Source organism: Gracilinanus agilis, chromosome 2 (genome assembly GCF_016433145.1).
Source record: "Gracilinanus agilis isolate LMUSP501 chromosome 2, AgileGrace, whole genome shotgun sequence".
NCBI lineage: Eukaryota > Metazoa > Chordata > Mammalia > Didelphimorphia > Didelphidae > Gracilinanus > Gracilinanus agilis.
In genome coordinates this window covers 378,848,029-378,870,844 of record NC_058131.1, presented here as the reverse complement: position 1 = coordinate 378,870,844, position 22,816 = coordinate 378,848,029, and the positions used below count along the sequence as shown (strand labels likewise).

Genomic DNA, 22,816 nt, shown 5'->3' with positions numbered 1-22,816 from the left:
AGCCGTCTTAACCGGTTGATATTGCCTTGGATATCACCATCACCACCACTCCTTTCCTCCTCCTCTTTCTTTCCCTCTTTCCCCTCTCCCCCTCCAAACATGTTTTAACTGTTTCTGTCCTATGAAAGCCAGAAGCAATGCTGAGTTTGCAGCTTTCCTTTAGGTAGCAAGATGATGGTTACCAAGGGCTTTTTTTTTTTAATTTGTTTTTTTTTGGGGGGGGGTAAAGGGGCTGTTCACTGGACTGGGAGGGAAGGTGGGGGGAGGACACTAAAAGAAGTAAGTAAAGATATAAAGACAAAAATAGCTAACTGCCTAAAGGAATGGACAAGTAAAACTCTTCAAAAGTAGGCAGGCACAAGGGGTTAAATACCATCTTCTAATCATTTGTCAGCACATCTTGCCCTCAAGAATGCTTACTGTATCCCAGGATATATTTATACTTTGGACCCAAACAAGCCAAACTTATAAGACTTACATGTTAACAATGCCAATTGGCATTAGAGTATGTAATAGGATAATGGAAAAACAAGAGTGACCAGTCATAAAAATTCAGTAGTATTCAAGGATCACATTTAAGACCGTCCTGTGCTGAGGAAATTAAGGAACTTTAGATCAGTCTGAAAATATAGTAACACAGAAAACTGCAAGTAACCAAAAAACAATAACAAAATAAAACAGTGATACTGAGAGAGAGAGAAAAGGAAAGCAAAACTGCAGAAAGGGCTTAAGCAGCTAAAATATCTTATTTGCAAGACAACTGAATTACCTCCGAAATCTGGCCTCAGACGAATGTCATAGCCCTTCAGCAGTCTATCCACCGTCTCTTTAACCAGTGACATATTGCTAGGGTCATTGGCACTAAAAAATAACAATAAAAGGAAATAGATAAACCACCAAAGCACAGGTTTCTCAAGATCAGATCCACACTACACATTCCTGTTAACTGGCATAGATTGTGATTCAAAGTGAAGAGGAAAAAAGGGATCACTTACCTCTGTGCACAGACCACAGCTATTATTAAAAGGAATGTCCAAATCCCAAAGTAACCCTTTTTCCGGACTCTCCACATCCCTTTAGCTTTTGATATGATTTAGGGTTTCACTGAAGAGAAGAAGAGATCCAACTTATTCTGGCCAGTGCAGTAATTCTAATGTGAGGCGCATGCGCACGGCGTACCAAAACATCAAAGGAGCAGCGGTGGCTGCTGGAGATAGAGCAAATTTCCTTGCAAAAAAAAAAAAAAAAGAATTAAAGGGGAAGAAGGAAATGTATTATATTAAAAAAAAAAAGTCACACCACTGGAGCATCAAGAGTAAATTTTGATTGTTGTCCTCGGATTAGGGTAATATAAACTACCACGTCTGGTGAGTTTCGGGAGTTACGGGATAGGGCACAGCTTGCCTGTGTTGCTAAGGGTTTTTCTTTCTCTTTCTTTTTTTCTTTTAAATGTGCAGAATAGTATTAGGAAATGAGGAAATAGCTGGTGGGGGGAGAGTGAAAAGGGAGGGCAAGGGAACCCAGGAACCAGAGGGTGCAATGCCTACATATGACTTGATAGACCTGGGAGGGGTGGGGGTTGCGGGAGGGCGGGAAGAGAGTTTCAACTTTTTTTTTTTTCTTTTCTGGAAACAACATCTCCTACCTGGCGAGTGAGGGGTACCTAGGGTGTGGGATGAGAGGGCGGAGGAGAGAAGACTGAGGGAGGAAAGAAAGGAGTAAAAATGAGGGAGGAGAAGGAAGCGGGGAGGTGGGACGCTGGGAAACCGGCTAGATTTCTCGTGAAAAAAGACAGAAAGAAAGAAAAACAGAAAAAGAAAAGAGAGGGGCTAAAACAATGACTGACAGTTTCTAGGAGACAGGATGAAGATGGACTTCTCTTTTCCCTTCCTTCTAGCAGGATATTTCTTTTTTTTTTTTTTTTTTTTCTTTTCCCCTTAAAGCCTTAGAAACAGGAGCTTTGGGGTCCCGGTTTCTTACCCTGTGACGCGCCTGGACAGCGTTTCGGGGTTATTTATAGCAGGAAAATAAAGAAAAGGGAGCGGCAATGAAAAAGCCGCTGCGTTTTCGCTCGTATTTCTAACTAATTTTACATTTGAGTATACACATCCGTGGGACTAGCAAGGAAGAGAATGGCAGTTACCTGGGTTGGGGGTTGGGGTGCCTAGGGAAAGATATAAAGGGGTTGTGGGGGAGGGAGATTTAAACCTTTAGGGAGGCGGGGGTGGGTGGAAAGAAAAGGAAAGAATAGCGGAGATTGAAGAGGCAAGTTCTTTAGGGGGACTTGTCCTAGACGTGCACACGCGCGCGCACACACGCACACCAGCGCGCACACATACCTCGTCCCCCACCCACCCCTCCCCACGTTCCTCCTTGATTCCCAGATTCTCTCTGAGTCCCTTCCCCCTCTTCTGACACCCTCCGGAACCCCTATCCTTCACAACCCTCCCTCTTCTAAATGCAGAGTGGTGGTGCAGGGGGTGGCAGGCAAAGCTTCACTGTAAATCCCCGTAGCCAAAAAGCAGGGGCTGCGCGGGGTGTCACTGAGATCCGCAGAGGCAAGATACAAAGAGATTCCCAGAGAAAAGGGAAAAGGAAGGGAAGAAGCGGTCAGAAATGGGGTCGTATGAGGTGGGGATTGGGGAAAAGAAGAGTAGAGGGTAATACCCTTGACAACCAATAGCGCCTTCTCCCCCTCCATCATTGCCACCTCGTCTTTCTCCTCGAAAGTCCCTCTTGAACCCCAGTTGCTCACTGTCTCTGGGCTGGGGATGGCTCTGTTCCTACCGTCCCCAGGCTGGGAGGGAGAGTTATTTTAATTTTTCAAATAATAAAATGTATACTTTATTTGCATTAGGAGGAGAGGCACACCGAGAGAGCAGGGTGGGAGGTGGGAGATGGCTCATGGCCCCCAAAATGGGCAAAAGCGTCGGTGATGAGTGTTTTTTCTGGGTGACGAAAACCAAACTGACTCTCCTGAGTTTTTTTGTTTTGTTTTGGTTTGGTTTGGTTTGGTTTGGTTTGGGGTTTTTTTGGAGGGGGGGCAATGAGGGGGGAGGACAGTTCCTCTTTCTTTCTTACTTGTTCCTCCCTCCCTCAGTGCTCTGGCCCAGCCAAGTGTTTGATGAACAAGGCCAGTTCCTCAGCCGTGCATGCAGCTCATGGTCAGCCACCAGACAGTTAGTTATCTGGCTTCTGACTCTTCTCTTCTGGCTCCTGTCGGTCTCTACCCTCTTTCCTAAAAGAAAAGCTTCCTAACTCTGGAGTATGAGATGAGGGAGGCCAGATTTTAACCGGGCACCCTAATGGGCAAGTAAGTCCCTTGCTAATGAACTAGGTGCACCAGTTGGGCAGAAGGTGCAGGAGGAAGGCATACAGTCTCATCTATTGAAATGGGTTTGGGCACTAAACCTACTCGAGGGCTCCCTAAATTCCAGGTACACTCATGACCCACTTCCCTCCTACCATTGCCCCCTTTCACTTCACCTCTCTATTTGTTCAGTGGGTCAAACCAGGATATCACAATGAAGAAGAGAAAGGAGAGAGGAAGTAGCAATTTCTGCCCTTAGGAAGGCAAGGGTGGGAAGGGACAGGAAGTGAGAAAATTCGTGTTTTGTAAATTTAAAAGCAATGAAATGAAAAGACTAGTCACTCATAAACAAGACAAAGACAGGTAGGTTGATATTTGATCCTCTATACTTTTGATGATACTAGGTTATAGATCTGCAATATGTTTCTTCCATACCTCCAAAGATCTAATTTTGATAGTTCTTTTATCTAGACCTTCACTCACTACAGTCCCAATCTGGATTCCCTCCTGTAAATTGTAAGTGACCCTGAGGTCTTTTTGAAAGATATACTCTGGCAGCTGTTACCAAGTTGAAAAAAATTTTAACATGGACCCTTGGAAAACTATAGGTATATTGTCTGAGTATCTGGGTGGGTGTAGTTAGAGAGATTTATTAGATAGTCCCACCATCAGGTGATGAATTCTTTATAATCTAGAACAACACATTTAAAACTAAACAAAAATATGAAGCAATTTTTATCTGCATCATGAGCAGAAACAGCCCTACTGATGAAATAAAGAATCCCTGAAGTTTTATTTGAAGTATAGTTCATGATCCATACATTCTTATTTTTATACCTATAAATAGATTGTGGGGTGGGGGGGGTTACAATTGGTTCTATTCACCTATTGGTTGCTCCCTTTCCCTTCTCCACAAACTTTTCCAGAGAGAAAGATTGGCTTAAAAAAAAAAATCATGAACAGAGTGGAGGCCTGATCCTCAGTAGCAGGATGAGCTGCCAGCGAACCAGCTAGTGAGAAACAACATCAATCAGTCACCCTCCAGGAATCACCACAGACAGGTTGCTTTGCAATTTGGTTATTCAAATTACACCTTTTCTGGCTCTGGTCTAACTGGTCCTAGGCTAGTTTGGACTGAAAGATTTAAATCCTCACAAAACAAAACAAACAAAAAAAAAAATCCACTCCAACCCCAGACTACTTAGCCAAGCATTAATTGCCTGACTGTGTGCAGAATACAAATGAGATTGGGGTAAAAAATTTTAAAAAAAGAGGAAAATATCCTCCTACTGATATTCACTATTTTTCAGAGACCCAAAGTTAAACAAATGGAGCAACTTGAAAACCATTGAGAGTCAAGAATTACATGTAAATCTGTTATGTCCTTTAGTCATGTTTTCATGTGTTTTCTATTACCATATCTTTACTCAAACAGTTTTATAGTGCTATTCATGCTCTTCTGAACCCTGCAAGATTTTTTAATTAGGGTAGAAGAGAAGAGTCGGTCATATCTTACTTTTCAGGACTCCATTTGAGGTTTTTCTTACAAAGATGCTGGAGTTTGTCATTTTTTTCACCATCTCATTTTACAGATGAGGAAATTGAGGGAAACAGGGTTAAATAACTTCCCTATGGTCACACAACTAGCAAATGTCTGAGGGGCCAAATCTGAGCTCAGAAAGCTAAATCTTCCCGACTCCAAGACTAGCACTCTATCCATTGTGCCACCAAGCTGCCCCAACTCCCTGAGACTCTAAGAATCATATTCGTACTTGTTGCTATATTACCTCTCCTTCAAGGCCTAGTTCAAAGTCTACCTCCTCTTATCCAGATTGAAGTGACTTCATCTGATTTTATAATCTGATTCATCTCATACATATATCTACACCTCATACTTTGCATTTTTGTCAATATCTATTATTTAGTTTGAAAATTCTTTGAAGGTAGAATTCATTTCATATTTTTCTTTAAATTTGCCTTAGTAACTAGCAAATTGCATTGTCCATAATAAGTGCTTAACACATTTGTTGAATGAACAGCAAACACAACAGTTAAAACTGAAAACACAAAAGCAGACGGTAGCAATCAACAGAGATTTTGATAATCTGAGAATAGTTCCAGGAGGTGTGAATTTAAAGCTAAATTCCAAAGAACAAAATGAAAATGAATTTTGTAGTGAGGGAGGGAAGACATTTCAGATAGTGTTTAGGATAGAATCAAAATCTAGGCAATTACAAAAGGAAAATAATTTTAAAAAATCTTAATTCTTCTGAAAGAAATATTGATAAAGATATACCTGAAAGCAATGGCAATAAGCATCTAGTAACATACCCTTAAATGGGCCAGTAACTGGCACTATTTTCTGTTGCATAGCAATGTGACCACAGAGACAATTAAACTGGATATTTGTGAATTGAGGCAAATTGCATCTTTCTCAATCTTGGTTTGAATATTGAATTGTATTTCTTAGAGATTCTTCTACCTCTAATAATCTATGGTTCTGTGAACTCGTTCTGCAAATTTCTGAGAAGAAATAATTACCATAATAATAATGCAATGAGAAAGATAATTGGAATATCAAGATCTCACTCTACAAGTGTACTTTCTTCATAATCCCAAAAGTTTCACATAATTGAGGAAATAGTAATTGGGGACTAAAATGCAGAATAACAAGTAAGTTTGATTTAACTTGGTCTAGAAAATTCATAACTTGGAAATGTCAACCAATGCCATAATCCCAAACTCTTCTTGACTCTGTAAATAGCCAGATTTGTAGTATTATATAGGGGAAAAAAAGGTAAAATAAAAAAAAAAAACCCTTAAAGTTATTAGGAAGTTGCCCTGCCTATTATAGCTTCTTTAGAGTGTGTGTGTGTGTGTGTGTGTGTGTGTGTGTGTGTGTGTGTGTGTGTTTAACTTATCTTCTGTCTTAAAATCAACATCTAGGGGGCAGCTGGGTAGCTCAGTGGATTGAGAGACAGGCCTAGAGACAGGAGGTCCTAGGTTCAAATCTGACCTCAGACACTTCCCAGCTGTGTGACCCTGGGCAAGTCACTTGACCCCCATTGCCCACCCTTACCACTCTTTCACCAAGGAGCCAATACACAGAAGTTAAGGGTTTAAAAAAATATAAAAAAATTAAATTAAATTAAATTAACATCTATTCAAAGGCAGAAGAGCAATAAGGGCTAAGCAATTGGGGTTAAGTGACTTGCTCAGTGCCACAAAGCTAAGAAAATGTCTAAAGCTAAATCTGAACCAAGATCCTTCCTTCACCAGGCTTGGCGCTCTATTCACTGTGTGACTTGACTGCCCCAGCTTCTTTATTGTTGAGATCAATTCACTGTGTGACTTGACTGCCCCAGCTTCTTTATTGTTGAGATCAAAGGAGTGAGATGACCTAGCACAGGAATAATAGAACTTTCTTTGTTTCTTATTTATTACAGGAGCTTTAGCATGTCCTTGTGGTTGAAAGGTAATATATTTTAAATGCTATGAAGTCTTATAAATCTCTAACTCCTTTGTCTTCTCAATCTTTGTTCACTTGGAAGAAATAATATTAATAGTGAATTGGGGTAATGCAAGCACTGTATGATAAAATATCAGTCATTTTGAAAGGCTAGTGTGAATTAGTAAAATATCCAAATTATAAAATATATTTGAAAAATATTTGAAAAATTCAATTGTATTACTTATAAGTATATATGTTAACATAGGCTAATGGTTAATGATGTTATCTGGTAGAGATTCTACTGACACAAACAAAAACACTGAAAATTAAACTATTAATTTTTATATGTACACAGTTGCTGCTAGAGTGGATTTATCCATCATTGAAAATAGTTCTAAAGGAAAGTTACACACTCCCTCTATAATTTTATTCATATGATTTATTAACTTGGCAAAATTTTTTATTAATAGTAGTAAAAACTAACCTTCTATATGTTTGCAAAGTCCAGATTATTAGACTCTGATGAACAGATTTTGTAAAACATCCTAGAAATCTAAACCTTATATCCACCAATTTATGTTTTTTTCTTATACTATATTAGGCTTTTTAGCATACAATGTAAAATATTCAAAATTATCAATAAATGTATAACCTACCATTACAGTAAATATATACAAGTCTACTTAATTTTCAAAATTGTCATATATTCTAATGTACTGCTCAAATTTAGCATATAGCTTCGTGCTTATCAACTACACAGAAGTTGTCTATCCTTAAGATTTTGGAGGCGAAAAGTGTGAGTGACTGAGTAAAAAAGCATAGACTTAAGACTTTTAAAGTAATTATTTGGCTTTGTAAACCAATCCCCCTAAAGATTTCCACTACCTTTTACAGATCTTTACATGTTTCACTCATCAAATGAATGAAATAGGAATCTTAAAGAGAAGAGATAATTTCACTTTAGAAACCAAGAGGCTGATAGGAAGGGTCCAGAGCTTGAATTTCTAAAGATCTTTTAACCGAACATCCCTTTTAAAATCATTTAAAATCCATTTTAAATAAATAGTACTGTATGCCACAAAATCTCAAATGAAATTATTGATAACAAATGGAAGTAAAATGGTAATGTGAGAAATCCATCAGTGCTATGACAGTAGGAGAATGATAATTATATTGATTCTCATCTTAGGTGCCTAGAATAATGGGAATATGAGATGCTATTGAATACTAACAACTGGTATTAAAAACACATAGGGAAGAAAGAGGATAAGAGTGAGTAGGGGAGACTCCTTAAAATGACATCATCAGTCATGGGGTTGCAGGCAATAATTTGAAAATTCTGAAATTTATTTTCCAAACTTAATCACAGAAACCCTTTCATACATGAGGCTTGAAATAAGAGGCTTCTCTACAATGCCCTTTTTTTTTTTAACTTTGGACCTGAAAACGTTCCAAAAATTTCTGAATTTATTTTTCTGTTTTTCAACAAAAAATAAAATAAAAAGTATAGGAAACATAATTGAATACTTAAGGTAATTAATATTTGATAATCTTTCAGTGTTTTAGGGTTATCTTTCTGAACATTAAATATCACTATACAGGACTTCAGGTAAAGAAACTGCCTGAGGATGTTAAAAATCAGTATGGACATCAGGACATCATCTATTGGCCTTCCCCTAAAAATCCATAACATTCCCATATTTGCTTGTGGTCTAACATCTTTCTTTGGGGCAACTGCATACAAAATTTCATTTAAATTTGCTTTCTGGGCAGCTGGGTAGCTCAGTGGATTGAGAGACAGGCCTAGAGATGGGAGGTCCTAGGTTCAAATCTGGCCTCAGACACTTCCCAGCTGTGTGACCCTGGGCAAGTCACTTGACCCCCATTGCCTACCCTTATCACTCTTCTGCCTTGGAGCCAATACACAGTATTGACTCCAAGATGAAAAGTAAGGGTTTAAAAAAAATTGGATTCCAGGTAATATAATTTTTTTTATCCAGGTTTAATTGATGAGTACATTTTACCTGCAAAGAACTAAATACTATGCATTTTACTTTGAATTAAAAAAAATTTAAATGATTCCAATGATTTCCCCTTTCATTTCCCTAACTAGATATAATATCCTTACTCTTCTTCATAAAAATCATATTTTCCAACTGTTATGGTATCTTTACATTCTTCAGTAATTGATGAAATATTAAAAAACCCTCACAAAAATATTTTCACACAAGCTCAAGGACTGTTAGTATAGAATTTTGTAATTATTATGTAATTTTATAATGCTTTCTCATTTGATCATATAGCACCTCTGGGAGATTAGTTGCTATTAATAAATAGCAACTATTTATAATTATAATAAAATGAGGATCATTTTACATACAAGGAAATTGAAGCAGAGAGATATATAATTATTTTTCCAGGGTCATGTAGCTGGTAAAGATCTTAGGAAAGATTTGAACTCAGGTCTTCCTGACTCCAAGACCAACATTATATCCACTACACAAGCCTCAAAACTGAGGTTGAAATTGCTAATATCTAAGATCCCTTTCCAATTTAATATGGGATTTCATAGTTCTTTAGTCATATTTTTCCCTTCTGCCATTATAACACGTTTAATATTTCTCCAAAAAAGTAGTCCTTCAAATAGTTGGACAGCTATCCTATTTCCCACAAGTCAAATCTTTTCTACACTAAACACCCTTCAACATCAAATGACAATAATTGAGGGTCTTCATTATCTTGGTGACTCTCCTGTAGATACTTGTCAGCTCATCATCCCAAACTTCAGCTGTAGTAAAATCAGGGTAAAGCACCATTTCCTCCTCCACCTCTTCTTGATTCTGGACATTCTTTTAATGTAAAGAAATAATTTTCCTACTTGGTTGTTATATAAGATGTTGAATCATATTGCATTTACAATCCATAAAAACTTCCATTTCCCTCCCCAGCCTAACCTATTATGTAGCTATATCTTTTCTATCTTATATAAGCGAAATTAATTTTTGGACAAATTGTAAGACTTTCCATTTATTGTTATTAAATTTCATCTTCTTAAATTTTGACTAAAATTCTAGCCTTATAATTACTTTTTAATCCAAAATGTGTCATCCAATGTTTTAGAACAAAGTCTGATAAAATTGTTAAATAGAAAGGGGCCAAGCACAGATCAATGGAAGCATCTAGTGGAGACAGTATTCCAAGTTGATAAAATAAATACATAAAAATATATTTTCTCTCCTTCATTTTCCTCCCTCATTGGTTAAGACAACCCCATATAACAAAAATGAATAATCAAGCAAACAAATTCATACATTTATCATTTCCCCAAATATGTTTTATTCTGCAAACTAATTTCATCACTTCTCTATTATGCTTCATTATCAATCCTCTGGAATCCTGATAGACTATTGTGTTCATCACAATTATTAAATTTTTCAACAGAATTGTTTGTCTTTATAATGTTATCATATAAGTTGTTGTATTTCTGTTCACTTACTCTGCCTCAGTTCATATTTTTAGCCATAAAATTTGATGATTTAGAAGACCCTAGAATCAATTAAAATTATTTAAAATAATAGCATTAGTCATATTTTAGGATATTAAGTAAATTTAGAGAAATAAACATTTCTTTGTACTACAAAAAAATCTAGCAAGAAATTCTCCCTAAAACTACTATAAAATCTATAAAATTCTTGTAAATCTACCCACCCATTAACCTACCTACCACACATACAGGAACTATACATAGTTCTAAATATATACATAGTTCTAAGAATACACCTATGAAATAACATCCAAAGAGACAAACCTAAATAATTAGAGGAAAATTAATGATTCCTGGGTAGGCTGAGACAATAAATAGACATGACAATATAACTTCAATTACTTATTGAATTTCATGCCAATTGAATTGCCAAAGAATTACTTTGTGGAGCTATAAATAGAATGACAAGTTCTTTGAGGAAATGCAACAGGCCATAATCTTTGTTTCATCTTTACTTATGTTATTTGAGAATTATTTTATCTTAATAAAAGCTAACCTTTCTAGCACTATATTGAGTAGTAGTGATGATAATGAATATTGTTGATTTGATTTACTCTTGAAATTATTGGAAAGTTTTCAAGTTTATGCCCATTATATCTGTCTATCTTTTATTTTTAAGTGGGTATGTTTATATTTTAGTGTTTTTAATAGGAATGGATGGTGCAACTTATTAAAAATGTTTTCTGCATCTCGATATAAAGTATGATTCATGTTATTCTTGTTATTGATAAACTTTATGGTATTGATAATTTTTCTAATGTTGAAACAATCCTGCATTTGTGGCATAAATCCAGTCTGGTCATAGCAAATATATTAATTATTTTGTTGTTGTTTTTAAACAATTCTGAGTTTTATGTGCTAATTTTAATTTTTAATTTTATTACTCTTTTCCTTAAGTTTCAGAGTTTCTATTGCGGTCTTTAATTGGTATTTGTCTGTCTAGCTTTTTCTGGTGTATATCAGATACATTGATCTGGCCATTTTCTCTTTTGTATATGAAATAATTTAGAAATATACATTTTCTTCCTGCTTTCACTTGACTCTGCTTTGGACTTTTCTGTCTGAGTCCCATGAATCTTAAGATGTTTCATTGTGATCACTATTTTAAAATAAAATTATTTATTCTTCCTAAAATTAATTTAAATCTACTCATCCTTCATAATTGTTATTTAATCTTCAATTAATTTTAATCTTTATTTTAGGAAGGGTTTCTTGTGATATTAATTTTTCTTCATTTCTTGTCAGAAAAATTGCACTCATATTTTTTCCTTCTGTTAAGTTTTTGTGAGGTTTTTATGTCCTCAATGGAAATACATGGTCCATTTTTACAAGATGTGATTATATAACTGACAAATATGTATTTCTCTTCTCATTCAACAATCATCTGAGGTGATCTATTTTCTATGTACATTCAACAATTACTAGAGTTGTATCACATCTAAGAATTCTAAAATTCTATTCAGGTTTTTAATTTCTTTAAAAAAAATTTTTGTTAGAAATATCTAGATTTACAAGGGGATTATACTATTACTAACATGAGTTAAAGGGCTTTAATATAGACATGTTTTCAAACGCAATTAAATTCTTCAAAAAAGAAAATGCATGTTTCTACCTCATAACTTGTACACACACACACACACACACACACACACACACACACGTGCATGCGCATGCAAAATAATTGCTCTGCCTTCTCTTCATTTTTTTCCCCTTTAAAGTAGATATTTTTGTATTGCACTGGAAACGAAGCATACTGATTTGGTCTCTCACTGAGAGTGGAACCAGTTTTTATTATTTAAAACAAACTGAAATTGTTAGTGTTATTATTACTCTTTTTCCTTTTGTAATTTCTTATTCTCTTCTCTGTGTCTTCTTTAGGATTTTTACTCCTCCCAGGAACCATGATCAATGGCGAAGTGAAGTCCTGAATTAAGAAGTATGTAAAATAAGTATCACAGTGGTCTCAGGTAGAATTATATAGAGTAAAAAGCCTTTTAAAGAGTTCTTTCTTATGGTGTAATAGAACAATTTCATGTCATATTAACTCTATTACCATAGACTATTATATTAAAACACCATAAGTCAAAAGTAGAAGTGAGGAGTACATAGGTGTGGTAACTGATATATATTCAGATTTTATTGTATTGATATATTTTGCTAATTTTTTCTATTCCTTTTTTATTCCTTTTAAAATAGTATTTGTTACACCAAACAACTCTTTGGGAGGGGTGAAAGGGAGGATACTTGAGGAATTTTAGTTCATGTAAAAACAAAAATCCAATAAATTATATTTTTTAATTTTGTAAAAATTAAAGTGAAAAATGACTTTATTTACCAAAAAAATCCCAAAATTTACTATCAAGTACAGCCATTGGGAAGAAAAGAAATAATTTAATTGCCTTTTTTTTAAACAGAATCTCAGAGCTAGGTGGGACCTTAGAAGCTATCTAATCCAACCTATATCTGAATAAGAACCATTTCTACATCAAGGCATGGAAATAGCACTTTAGATTCAGCTTGACAACTTCCATTACAAGGCAATCCATACTATCACTCAGTAGTCTGCCCCAATGTCAGGTAATTTGCTTAGGTGACTTTACCTCTGCTTTGCTGAAACTCTGACCAATTAGTCTTCATTATGCTCTCTGTGACCAGGATAAAATGTTGTATAATTCTTCCATTTGTCATGATTCTATTTGAATGTTTTGATGATAGTAATTATGTATCCCACTACATTTACTCTATGCCACCCCACTATTCCATCAATTTATCCTTTTTCTGGAATCAATTCCCTGACTACCCTGGTGGCCATCACGTAGATCTTCTTTAGTCTGCCAATGTTCTTTTTTAAAAATTTCCTTGTGAGAACTGAATAAAATGCTCCAGATATCAACTGAATGAAGCAGAGTCCTATGGATTATCACCTTTCTTGTTCAAGACCAAATTTTTCTATTAATTCAACATATCCTTAATATTAAACCTTCTTGGCTGCCATGCCATAGTGTCAATTCATTTTAAATGAGTATTTCATTTCAACTCTTTTAATGATCTTTTTCATATGAACTGTGAACAAGCAAAACCTCTTCTTCCTATATGTTATATCAGGGGCTGGCAATGCATGGTTCTTGAGCCATACATGATTCATTTTCTCCCCCACTTTGCTACCCCCTACCCAGAGCTGACAAGCAATTCCACTGGGTTGTACAAATGTTGTCACTTGATTCCTATTTTCGTATTATTCATTTTTCCTATAGAGCAATTTTAAGGCCTAAACCCCAAATCACATACCCACATATACATGTGATAAGTGATGTCATATGCTTTGCTTTTGCATTTCTGAGAGTATCTTTTTAAAAGGCGACCCAACTCTGCTATCTTTAATATTTTTTGTTATTCCTGAAGAAAACACAACTTTCCATAAGCATATTCTATTCAGGAGTCCTAGCTTACCATGATATATTGATACTTTAATGTAAAAATTGTTTTCTTGCCTTAAGATTTTTAGGTTACTCTCTTTATTACCCACAATTTGCACATTTTCATGTAGCAATACAAGGTGATATGTTTTCTTCTTGGGTTTATATTGTATTTAATGAATTATTGTTCTTCTCTCCTGCTATTCTTTCTATGCTCTATCTTCTAGTATGGGCTTTCTCCCTACTCTATTTAAGATATAAAACCTTCCTGATCATATTTGCAAGAATTGAGAATAGAAATATATGCATAATAAATCAATACTATATTTCTACACATATAGATTTCTGCAATTGATTCATTTTAAATCAACATTTCATTTCAACTCTTGATGATTTTTTAGATGAACTGTTGGATATGTTATGTGGATAGTTGATTTTATATTACATTATATTATATAATGTTATATGCATTCTTATGTATTTGTGTGTGAATACTTGTTGTGTATACTTTGTCTCAAGCTAAAATCTTTCATTCTTATAATTTAACCTGTAATCCTGAAATCCCCCCCAAAAAAACTGTCTTCTTAACTTCTAAGTCACTTCCTAAATCTAGATTTTTCTTTTGAATTGAAAGCTAGGTGGCACAGTGGATAGAGCACTGAGTCAGGACTGAGAAAGTTCAAATTTGAGTTTATATCTGGCTCAGATACTTAGTAGCTGTGTGGTGTTAAGAAAGCCCACTTAGCTTCTGTTTGCCTCAATTTTCTCATCTTTAAATAGGGATAAGGATAAAACTTATCTTCTAGGATTGTTTTGAGATATCAATGACATAATACTTGTAAAGTGCTTGGCACAATGTCTTGCACATTGTAAGAACAATATACATTTATTATTTTTTATTATTATTAACAACAATAATAATAGCTGATCTTTAGTTGGCAGCACTAAATCTAAGTATTTTAGTTCATTTTTCCAAGATGGTATAATACCTAACAATACTTTCTAGGTTGCCTTGAAATTGCCTGAATTGATCCCAGAAATTATAGATAATGGGGTTTGCTTCTGGTACAAGAAAATTGTTCAGAAAATCATTAAAGGAAAAGAATTATAAAGCAGTTTGATGTAAAAGGGCAAAACACCCTGGCTTTTGAGAGCCTATATTATACCTCTTAAACCTTTTATAATTTGGGGGGGAAACTATCTTTTTGGATAAAGGGAAGCCAAGAGGTATTAATTGATTTTAAAATGTCAAATAGCTTTCCAAAAGGTCTTTCACTGAGGAAATCTGACTATTAAAGAAGACTTGGCTAACCATAGGAATAGTAACGAATTGGGTTAGTATGGTGTTAGTGTTGTGGGTTAGAATTTCTTTGGTAAAATTCAGAATATGAGGAATATTTTAAAGAAAATTCTTGTGTTCCTAATAAGATACTACAAATATATTGTAATTTATTGCAAGATATTTTAAAATTGATATCTTCTCTTCCATTCAAGACAATTTATACTTATTTTCCTGCTAATACTGTATTCATTCTATATCCCTTAATATGAATTTGTTGGAAATGAAAACATAGGCACATTTAATAGTATTACAATTAACTAACATATTCAATAATTTAACCATATCAGACCCTTAAAATTGGTTTGGGGAGCAATATTTCCATTTATAAAATGAGGTGTTATTGTAAACCCCAATGCTCAAAATATTTCCTCTAGGGAAATCATTATAATTTACATTGGTTCTCAGTTTCTGAAGGCATATGTCTCCTGTTATTTCCAATATCTGGTAGGCATCTAATGTTGGAGTGGATTAGAAATTGGTTAATGAGTTTCTTTTTAAAGCACAAGAGGAAACTATTAAAAAGAAAAGAAATACATAGGATGACCAACTCCACTGCTTTAAATTTGTTGCAACTTATTAATGATATTTCAAAATATATTGATATCTTGTGCTTCATGTAGGCTAGTTATTTCACTGTCATTGTTAATGACCCCATAACTGCACAAAAGCACTCCATCACAAGTTGGTTATAGAAATTATTTCACATTTAAACTGAACATTTCAGGTAAGAGTCTTAGACAAAACAGAGGCCATTGTCTCATTTTACAGATGAATATGTGAAGGGCCAGAGAAGGGGAATGACTTGCTAAAAGTCACAGAACAGATTAGGGATAGTTAAGATAGGAATTTGTGTACCTGGCATTTATTTCAATAGTCTTTCCAACAAATCATTCTACCAATTCTAAGTGTCACTGAGTGAAAAAACGGAGTTTATTGGATTGAATAATGGTTCAAAAAATCTTTGGTAAATAAAATTTTAGAAAGCATTAGAAAAAGTATAACTAGCCCTTGAAATGTTAAATATTTTAACCCTACATTGGCCCTAAACATGGGCCAACACCTGGTTTATTCTCAAAAAAAAGTATAAGATTATACTTCATAGGAAAATGAACACACATACACACACAAACACAATGAGAAATATCTATGTGTAGGAAAAGGCAGCTAGGTTGTACAGTGGGTAAAGTTCTTTACCTGGAGTCAGGAAAACCTGAGTTCAAATGTGGCCTCAGATAATTACTAGCTCTTGTGATTCCGGGTCTTAACATCTGTCTGCCCCAGTTGCTTCTTTTTTGTTAACATATAAGTTTTCTTTGGATTATAAGAACGAATAGATAGAAGGAAGATTATGATCTGTCTAGTATAGCCTTAGAGAATTACATAAACCTAAAAGAGATTATGTGATTTGTCCATAATTATATTACTAATAAGTGTCATAGGTAGAATTTGAATAGTAGTTTAATAACTTGAAGTCTAGAGTTCTATTTGTTAGACCATAGTGGCTCTGACAGAAGGCAAAAAAATAAAATAAAATAAAATAAAATTCATTCGCTTCTCCAGCTCATTTTACAGATGAGAAAACTGAGACAAACAGAGCTAAGTGACTAGCTGGGATTAAATAATTAGTACATAAATGAGGCCAGATTTGAACTCAGAAAAATGAGACTTCTTGCTCTACGCCAGGCACTTTATCCACTGTGCCATCTAGATGCCCCTTAAGAAAATATGATTCCAGATTTTTCTGTATAGGTTCCAGATTTCAAGTGGGGTTTCCTTATAGGATTAAAGATTTATAATCTGGAAGTGACTTGAAACAATATGTTCCAACTCTTTCCTTTTGAAAACCAGACAAAGAAACGAGGCCCAGAGAGATTAAATGATGACAGAAAATTGAAGAATTTGGGACCTTCTGTGTTCTGACTAACTGGATACAATATTCTTCTCACTAAAACATATTGCTTTTCTTCATTATACCTTTGGAGCATTTTATCTAATCTCAGAGATTTCCCTTGAATAAAATGAGTGATGTCTACTAATGGATGCTGCTAAGAAGCAAAAACACAAATTTTAGAGTTTCAACAATTCTGTGTTGATAATTTAGATGCTCAGAAAAAGCCTTTGACAAAATACAACACTAATTCCTATTGAAAATACTAGAAAGTATAGGAATAGAAGGATCGTTCCTAAAAATAAAAAACAATATATATTTAAAACCATCAACAAACATCATCTGAAATGGAGATAAATTAGAAGCCTTCCCAGTAAGATCAGGAGTGAAGAAGAATGCCCATTATCACCTCTATTATTTAACATTGTACTAGAAATGCTAGCAGTAGCAATAAGAGAAGAAAAAGAATAAGCAGCAAGGAGACTAAACTATCATTCTTTGCATATGATATGATGATCTACTTAAAGAGTCCTAGAGAATCAACTAAAAAGCTAGTGGAAATAATCAACAACTTTATCAAATTTGCAGGATACAAAATAAACCCACATAAATATTTCTATATATTTCTATATATTTCCAATATTTCTATATATTTCTATATATTTCAATATTTCTATATATTTCCAACACATCCCAGAAGCAAGAGTTAGAAAGAGAAATTCCATTTAAAATCGCCCTATACAAAATAAAATACTTAGAAATCTATCTTCCAAAGCAAACATGGGAATTATATGAAAACAAATACAAAAGATTTTCCACATAATTAAAACCAGATCTAAAAACTTGGAAAAGTATTAATTGCTCATGGGTAGGATGAGCTAACATAATAAAAATGACGATCTTACCCAAATTAATTTATTTATTTAGTGCCATACCTATCAAACTACCAAGAAACTTTTTGCTGAATTAGAAAAAACTACAACAAAGTTCATTTGGAAGAACAATAGATTCAGAATATCAATGGAAATAATGAAAAAATGTGAAGGATGTGGGCCTAGTAGTACCAGATCTTAAACTCTACTATGAAGCAATGGTCATCAAAACAATTTGGTACTGGTTAAGAGACAGAAGGGAGGATCAGTGGAATAGACTTGGGATAAATAACTCAGCAAGACAGTGTATATAAAATCTAAAAAGCCCAGATTTGGGGACAAAATCTACTATTTGACAAAAATTGCTAGGAAAATTAGAAAACAATATGGGAGAGATTAGGTTTAGATCAACATCACACCCCACATCAAGATAAATTCAGAATGGGTGAATGACTTGAATATAAAGAAAGAAACTACAAGTAAATTAGGTAAACATAGAATAGTTTACCTGTCAGATCTATGGGAAAGGAAAAAAATTTAAAACCAAGCAAGAGTTAGAAAATAATACAAAATGTAAAATAAACTATTTTGATTACATTAAATTAAAAAGGTTTTGTACAAACAAAACCAATGCAATCAAAATTAGAAGGAAAGTAAAAAATTGTGGGAAAAAGTCTTCTTAACAAAAACCTCTGGCAAAGGTCTAATTACTCAAATGTATAAAGAACTAAATCAATTGTACAAAAAAGCAAGTCATTCCCCAATTGATAAATGGACAAGGGACAGGAATAGGCAATTTTCAGATAAAGAAATCAAAACTATCAATAAGCGCATGAGAAAGTGTTCTAAGTCTCTTATAAATAGAGAAATGCAAATCAAAAGAACTTTGAGGTAACACCTCACACCTAGCAGATTGGCTAAAATGAAGCAAAGGAAAGTAATAAATGTTGGAGGGGATGTGGCAAAATTGGAACATTAATGCACTGCTGGTGGAGTTGTGAATTGGTCCAACCATTGTGGATGGCAATTTGGAACTATGCCCAAAGGGCTTTAAAAGACTGTCTGCCTTTTGATCGAGCCATACCACTGCAGGATTTATACCCCAAAGAAATAATATGTAAAAAGACTTGTACAAAAATATTTGTAACAGTGCTCTTTGTGGTGGCAAAAAATTGGAAAATACGGGGATGCCCTTCGATTGGGGAATGGCTATACAAATTGTATCTGTTGGTGACAGAATACTATTGTGCTGAAAGGAAAAATGAACTAGAGGAATTTCATGTGAACTGGAACAACCTCCAGGAATTGATGCAGAGTGAAAGGAGCAGAAGAAGGAGAACCTTATACACAGAGACTGTAATGCAAGTGGCTAACAGAAACTTTTTGCTTCTGTAATTTCTAACGGTCACAAAAAGTCGGTTAAACATCTTAGAATCTTCAGAAAGTCAGTTGGAAGTTGAAACTATAAATAGAGGTGAAGTTCCAACTGATGAGGCTTTTGCCCCGGCTTTCGCTGTGGCTGAAGGCTTTTGCTTTGGCTTAGCCTGTTAGCTGCGTCCTTTAGGCTTGGCTTTGCTTCAGCCTTGGCCTGTGCTTATCTTGTCTTGGGGAAATTTAAACCTATTTCATTTCTCTGGACTTCTCCCTGATCTCTTCATCTACATTCCCTTCCCTTCCCCCAAATTTCCTTTGGGCCCTGGGTGGAAGGAAGGGTTTGGTGATTGAACACTGTGGGTTTTAGTTTCTATAGACAAGTAGAGTATTCTCAAATAAGTTACCCCTAGTTTTAGTGATTCAATAAGGACTTTACTTATAAGGCAGTCTATTCTCCCATCTGGGAGAGCAGGCTCAGTCTAAACCTCTCCTGCGACCCATCCCCCACCCTCACCCCTCTCCCTAGCAGCAGTTAGAAAATACTAAACCCCTCTCCCCTTCTGACTAACCCTGGTATTAATAAATCCCCTTGTTACCTATTCAAGCCTATGGTGAATCATTGTATTGAAAATTGAGGCAAGGGCTAAAGAGGGAAGGAATCATTTTCTTTTTATTTCTTGAAAGAACTGGGGGCATCCATCTTGGCAGGAAGTACCTACCCAAGACTTCCAGCAGCCATCAGTTTGACTGGCAGGGAGGGGCCCTCTCGACTCCTCCCTCAAGAGACTTTAGAAACTAACAAGAGAAACCCTCCAGCCAAAACCTAAACATTTCTTACTGGCCTTAATTTCCTCCCTGTAACCTCTGTCTCAAGCCTCAGGAAATAAACCTGTTTGAGCTGCCCTCTCCTATATACCACATTTCCTTTATCTCCTATATGCCTTCCCTTCCCATCTTTCCTCCTCCAATCACCTTATAATCATCTAATATCCCCTTTTATCCTTCCTCACACCCAAATTTTGTGTTTGAGACCCACTCAGATTATTTATTTCTTTAAAACAAGACAGATACACTGTGGTATAACAGAATGCAATGGACTTCTCTACTAGCAGCAATGCAATGATCTGGGTCAATTGTGAGGGACTTATGAGAAAGAAAGCTATCCATATCCAGAGAAGGAACTGTGGGAGTAGAAATACTGAAGAAAAACAACTGGTTGATCACATGGTTCAATGGGGATGATTGGGGATGTAGACTTTTAAGTGATCACCCTAATGCAAATATTAATAAATATGGAAATGTCTTGATCAATGATACATGTAAAACCCTGTTAAATTACTCATTGGCTAGAGGATGGGAGTGGGAGGAGGGGAGGGAAATCATGTAACCTTTGAAAAATATTCTTAATTAATTAATTAATTAAAGTTTTTCAAATAAAATAAATTAGATGTTTCCAGTCTTCTTTATTTTCTAAAATATTCCTCACACAGAACTATAGTTCAATTTCAAAAATAGCATTTATCTAAATGAGAGCATAAATATCAACCAAAATATAAGGAGATATGATATTGTTGGATAATTGAATTTCCTGAAAATTAAATTTCTGGATAATATCATTACCTAAAAATAGCAGTATTGGATAATAGATATAATTCTGGATTTGGCCTGGTCTATACTTAGGTTCAATTTTTTCTCTGAAATTTACTAGTTAATTTCTTAATTTCTCTGACCCTTGGCAGAGTCAGACAATTTTTCTAGGACTAAGGTATGTGCCTGCATTTACAGAGGAAGTTTTTAATCTTAGACTTTTAATTTACTATTCTAGAGAAAATAGATATTTTGTGGCGTATTGATTCCAATTAAATGTCTCTCTAAAATGTAATATAAAATTCATATTAATGCCACATGTGATTATAATCTTGTGAACAGATTTGAAATCTTGGGTTAAACTTTAATCTCATGTAGTATTTAAGAATAATCATTGCCAGAATCATTTCCAAGGGTCATCACTAGGTTAGAAATTGACCTAGAATGTATATGAAGTTGTTCTGAAAATATACAATGCACAAATTATGCCATTTGGAATTTGTTCTTTAGATTTCTTGTATCATCATTTTGTTATCATTTACTATTATAATGGCAATTAAATTAAAAAAAAACAAATAAATAAGGAAATAGGTAAAATAAAGAGGTGAAGATAAATTAATGGATAATTATAATAAGCAAAGAAGTTAAATTTAGGTTAACCAGGGTTGGTTGCCTGAAAGGTTTCCATTAATCAGGTATAGGATATCCTACTTTGTATTTTTTTAAACAAATAAGCTTATTTGCACAATGTTAATCTAATCTTATTTATTTTGCATTTGTTTATTCATTTTTTTGCTTTTGTTTAAATCTGGAGATTTATTTAATACAAATGTATTACATTCTGTACAAAAAATGTACAAACACATTATCTGAAATGTTGCATAAATGCAAAACTTAACACAGAAACTTTCTAGTCTTAAATATAATAAAAGCCAAGAAAGAATAAAATTAACTTTTTAGTTTTTTGAGATTTAGATTTTGAGATTCAAAGGGCCAGATGCTTTATGAGATAATACCTAGAGGCTTGCCCTAATTTCTGAGGGAGAAGAGAACAGATATGTATGTGTGTGCACATATGTAACACATATATACACAAATGTACTATTGACATCATTGAATAAAGACATGAAATAAAAAATCTATACTGCTTCCAAAGCATTTTAATTTCAACAGAGCAGGAGAAAATTTTCAAACAAGTTGACTTCTCTAAGGTCAGCTTTAGCCTGAGCTATGGGGAATATGGTATGAATTGCATAAATTCATTTCTCCTTTTCTTAAAGAATCAAACAAGACAGTAAGCGTGTTTAGATATGTTCGACTTTTCTGGAGTTGAAAAAATACTACATTTTTGAGGAATGCAGGGCTCTAACCTTTTTATCTTCTTAACTGATTTGGCTTTTCAGGTAATCTGTTTTTATCAGAAGCTGGTAATAGTGAACCTTCTCTCTGAACTAGGAAATAAAAATGATGATTTTTTATAGGTTGCAATACTGAATTCACACATCTTTATAAATAATATCAAGTTCCTGAGAAATGTTTTAATTTGTTGTCTACATTCTTACAAGGATTGGGAGATATTCAAAATGCAAACCAGGTCTGGGTTCCTTTTCATTCTCCCATGTACATTTTGTACAAATGCCATCATATTGTATTTGATGGGATTTAAGTCACAAGTCAAAAAAGCAACTTTATTTTATCAGGATGACTTGGACTTGGAGCAGCTGTTATGGAGGCTTATAGACTGCAACATTTGGGGATCTGTACCAGGAAGAATCGGCCTTTCTCCTTATATGTGATTTTATCTGCCCCAAATTAGGGGTTATCACAATGTCCTCTAGAGAGGGCTAAATGATCTGTATGAGAGCTTGAGTTAGCAATTGTGAAAAGAAATTCTTGGTTCTCCACTATTCTGAGTTTACATATGTAAAAAGGGACTCCTTTATTCTCTTTGACTAGTTGGAGTTAAAACTTTGGTTAACAATAACTTAAGTACCCCTATTTAGAAACTCACAAGGTTGTGCAGACAGTATTA

At 34.6% G+C, this 22,816-nt stretch overlaps 1 protein-coding gene across 3 annotated transcripts in view; it reads right to left on the bottom strand.

The window, feature by feature from the left end:
* The window catches only part of GABRB2 (gamma-aminobutyric acid type A receptor subunit beta2), a 237,291-nt gene extending 236,219 nt beyond the window's left edge, over positions 1 to 1,072 (bottom strand). For all 3 annotated transcript variants that reach the window (XM_044661732.1, XM_044661729.1, XM_044661731.1), the window contains exons 1-2: positions 996 to 1,072; positions 770 to 861 (exon numbers count right to left, since the gene is read on the bottom strand). In XM_044661732.1, the coding sequence (XP_044517667.1) occupies positions 770 to 861; positions 996 to 1,072 (169 nt within the window). The remainder of the gene's footprint in view (positions 1 to 769; positions 862 to 995) is intronic.
* Positions 1,073 to 22,816: the final 21,744 nt, after the last annotated feature.